Below are 3,265 nucleotides of genomic sequence, written 5' to 3'. Positions count from 1 at the left end.
TTTTCAGCTATCAGCTTCAGTGTTTTCAGCTATCAGCTTCAGCGTTTTCAGCTATCAGCTTCAGTGTTTTCAGCTATCAGCTTTAGTGTTTTCAGCTATCACCTTCAGCGTTTTCAGCTATCAGCTTCAGTGTTTTCAGCTATCAGCTTCAGCGTTTTCAGCTATCAGCTTCAGTGTTTTCAGCTATCAGCTTCAGCATCTTCAGCTATCAGCACTAGCATCTTCAGCAGTCAAATTCAGCTTACAGCATTCACACTATATATAAAGGTAATATTGTATATCTAGCTCATAATTGTTAAAAAGTTACATTTTTAAAGTTTTAAAAATGTATTTTTAGTGTGTTCAATAAATGTTTATCCTGTTCGGCCCACGTCCTAAAGTGTGTTTTGGGTTTTGGCCCCTTGTGTGATTAAGTTTGACACCCCCGCTCTGAAAGACTTAAGAAAATAATGATACGGCGCCTCTAAATAACAAAAAACTAAATGTCTTTGACACAGCTTCAAACATGAAAACCTGTTTTTTGGTGCTGTATTTTAATTTTATTCCATTGTGCAACTTGGTAGAAGTGACACAACAGCAGAATAACAGTTTATTGGAAACTGATTATTTACTTCTTAATGGATTTTATACCTTTTTACCAACAGAATCTTGTTCGTATTTGTGATACTGCTGATACTCTCAGTACTAGATCACTTTTTCGATACGTATCTGTGTCTTTTCCAACCCTAGATGTTAAATTTTCACAATAAATATTTTTTGTGAATTTATTTTTTTCCATTTTTTATATTATTCGTGACTAACTAGGTGATTTCAAGCGGAGTGCGTCTCAAAATGTTTAATATTTTATGTACTAGAGTGACTCAAGTGGTGTTTCCAGTAAGACCACTAAAGAAGAAAGACTAGAATGCTTTCAAGATAGAAGGATAATGACATTAGGAGGCTGTCATGTGATCAGAAAACAATGCAGCTGCTGCAGATCTTCAAGGCAGTAAGTGAAAATGCAAGTATCTGATTGAGCAACACCAACCGCAGACTTTGATCTCCACCGGGCCGATACTGTTGAGCTCCGTCATGCCCTGAACGTCAGAGAAGATGACTTTACAGCCGTTGGAGAGTCCGTGTTTCTGGTCATCGGTCCAGATGACACGTCCGGGGTTTTCCTGAAATAATTCAGCGTTGACGAATGTCAGAAGTCCCTGAACTTTTTAATAATCCTGAGACTGAATTTGGAACCTGATTGTCCCAGAAAAGTTCTACCTTAGTGATCCGCTCTATCATCAGGGATGCAGGCATCTCTCCATCGCGCTCCAAGACTTCAAACTTCTCCCCGAAGTCACAGAACAGCTGGCTGCAGATTACACCGGTTACTTGTATTTGTTCTTTGCACCATTAAAGCTGTTTTTAGTTTAGTTGAGTTGTTTTTATCGTATTTTCTGGAGTATAAGTCGCAGGAGCACAAAAATGTCAAATCAAGAAGAAGAAAGTCATATATAAGTCGCACTTTTAGGAGAAAAGTTTGATGTTTCAGAACTAATTTGGAGTTTAGCTAATATTTTAGCAACATGCTCACGTTTTTTTTTGTTTGTTTGTTTTTCCTAATTTGTTATATACTGAGGTTTTTATAGGCTAATTTAGAGTTTAGCATCTATTTTAGCAACAGGCAAACATTTTTGACAAATTTAGTTTAAAGAGCAATTTAAGGCTATTTTGGAGTATAGCTAGTATTTAAGCTTTTTTTATTTTATTTATTTATTTATTTTTGCTAATTTGGCATCTACCAAGGTTTTTGGGGGGGCTAATTTGGAGTTTAGCTTCTTTTTAAGCAACACACTAAATATTTTTTGTAAAATTGGCACGTATTAAGACATTTTAAGCAAATTTACTACAATTTTTTTTCTGAAATTTCATGTCTCAGAGAGAGAAAAGATTCATCCATAAGTGATGCGTTTAAATGCTGCTAGAATGCTGGGTCATCAGAATTTTCTGATCAGCCGCTTTGAACTTAGATTGTGAACAATATCTGGCGAAAGAATTGTTTACACACAAATGCCACAGATACAGTTTTGTCTCCAGTGTTGGTCTCACCCGCAGAGTCCTTTGGTATCGACCACTATCAGCTTGATCCCTTGAGAATGGCAGAGCTGACCAAAACGCTTCTGATCATCCAGTGGGGAATCTGTCAGAACTACAATCTGGAAGAGGACAAACTTAGACGAGGATTTCATAGTGAAACTGTAGACAATTTCTTTCACTTTCATTTCATAAACAATACTCCCTATTTATCATTTCATTTCATGCACCTGAAACTGCAGAAGCAGGTCTTCATCCAGAGGTCTGGTGTGTGCTGACACTCGAACATGTGGGTTCAAGGAGGACAGCTGCTGGAGGGAACATGTGGCCCGGTTCTGACCCAGGTGGGACTCCCCCAAGTAAAACTTTAAGGAAGAAGAAATTGATTATAGCTGGTCTGTTAATCAGTTTCTAAGACTTTCAGATAAAATACTCATTTCTAAAAGCTAGTAGTAAACGGTCAGAACTCCATCAGAGAGTTTGGCTGCTTTGATTGGGGCTGGAACACACATCTGTACCTGTGAGGACAGGTCGGACCACACAGCCGGGTCTCCATCCTGCACGGTGACAGACTTCACTCCGGACAGGATGACATTTTTGGCGATCTCCACTCCCAGACCCTTCATCCCGGCTATCAGCACGCTGGCTGTCCCCATCCGCCGCATCGCCTCGTGACCCAGAACGTACCTGATCGGGTCACATCGGTCAACAACTGGGTCAAGTCCCGAACCAAACTGCGATCGGACACACTTACAGCTGACGGGAGTAAAATCCCTCGTCGATTTCAGTGTTTCCTGCCATGTTGCTTCCTCTGGTTTCTCTTTAAACCGTGAAAACAAAAGTGAAGTTCTGGTCTTTCGGTTCCTTACAAAACCGACAAATGAGCTCGAACCAGGAGCAGAATCTCAACCGCTCCAACTGACGGACAAGTGTCGTTGGGAAACATCAGTGACACTTCACTTTCGTTTCGGATTTTCAGGGAGGGGAGGGGGAGGAGTGCTGTGTCAGGAAGCCTGCGCCTGTCATGACTTGAGTTGACCACTAGATGGCGACTCAAGACCAGCTCAAGTCTCCATACAGAGAACTGTGGGATCCTCAATACAAAACGTGAATTCGGTTGGTTCTCAATTCCCACCTTTATGAGAACTTTCTTATTTTATTTTATTTTATTTTATTTTATTTTATTTTATTTTAT

General features: G+C 39.8%; 1 protein-coding gene across 1 annotated transcript in view; it reads right to left on the bottom strand.

The window, feature by feature from the left end:
• Positions 1 to 3,063, bottom strand: part of uba7 (ubiquitin-like modifier activating enzyme 7) — a 45,031-nt gene extending 41,968 nt beyond the window's left edge. Inside the window, exons 1-6 of the mRNA XM_024270501.2 lie at positions 2,825 to 3,063; positions 2,589 to 2,757; positions 2,301 to 2,435; positions 2,086 to 2,192; positions 1,258 to 1,348; positions 1,028 to 1,160 (exon numbers count right to left, since the gene is read on the bottom strand). Coding sequence (XP_024126269.1) covers positions 1,028 to 1,160; positions 1,258 to 1,348; positions 2,086 to 2,192; positions 2,301 to 2,435; positions 2,589 to 2,757; positions 2,825 to 2,871 — 682 coding nt within the window. The 5' untranslated portion in view covers positions 2,872 to 3,063. The remainder of the gene's footprint in view (positions 1 to 1,027; positions 1,161 to 1,257; positions 1,349 to 2,085; positions 2,193 to 2,300; positions 2,436 to 2,588; positions 2,758 to 2,824) is intronic.
• Positions 3,064 to 3,265: the final 202 nt, after the last annotated feature.

Source organism: Oryzias melastigma, linkage group LG5, assembly GCF_002922805.2.
Source record: "Oryzias melastigma strain HK-1 linkage group LG5, ASM292280v2, whole genome shotgun sequence".
Lineage (NCBI taxonomy): Eukaryota > Metazoa > Chordata > Actinopteri > Beloniformes > Adrianichthyidae > Oryzias > Oryzias melastigma.
Note: the sequence above shows the minus strand (reverse complement) of the source record. Positions and strands in the feature narration are given on the sequence as shown.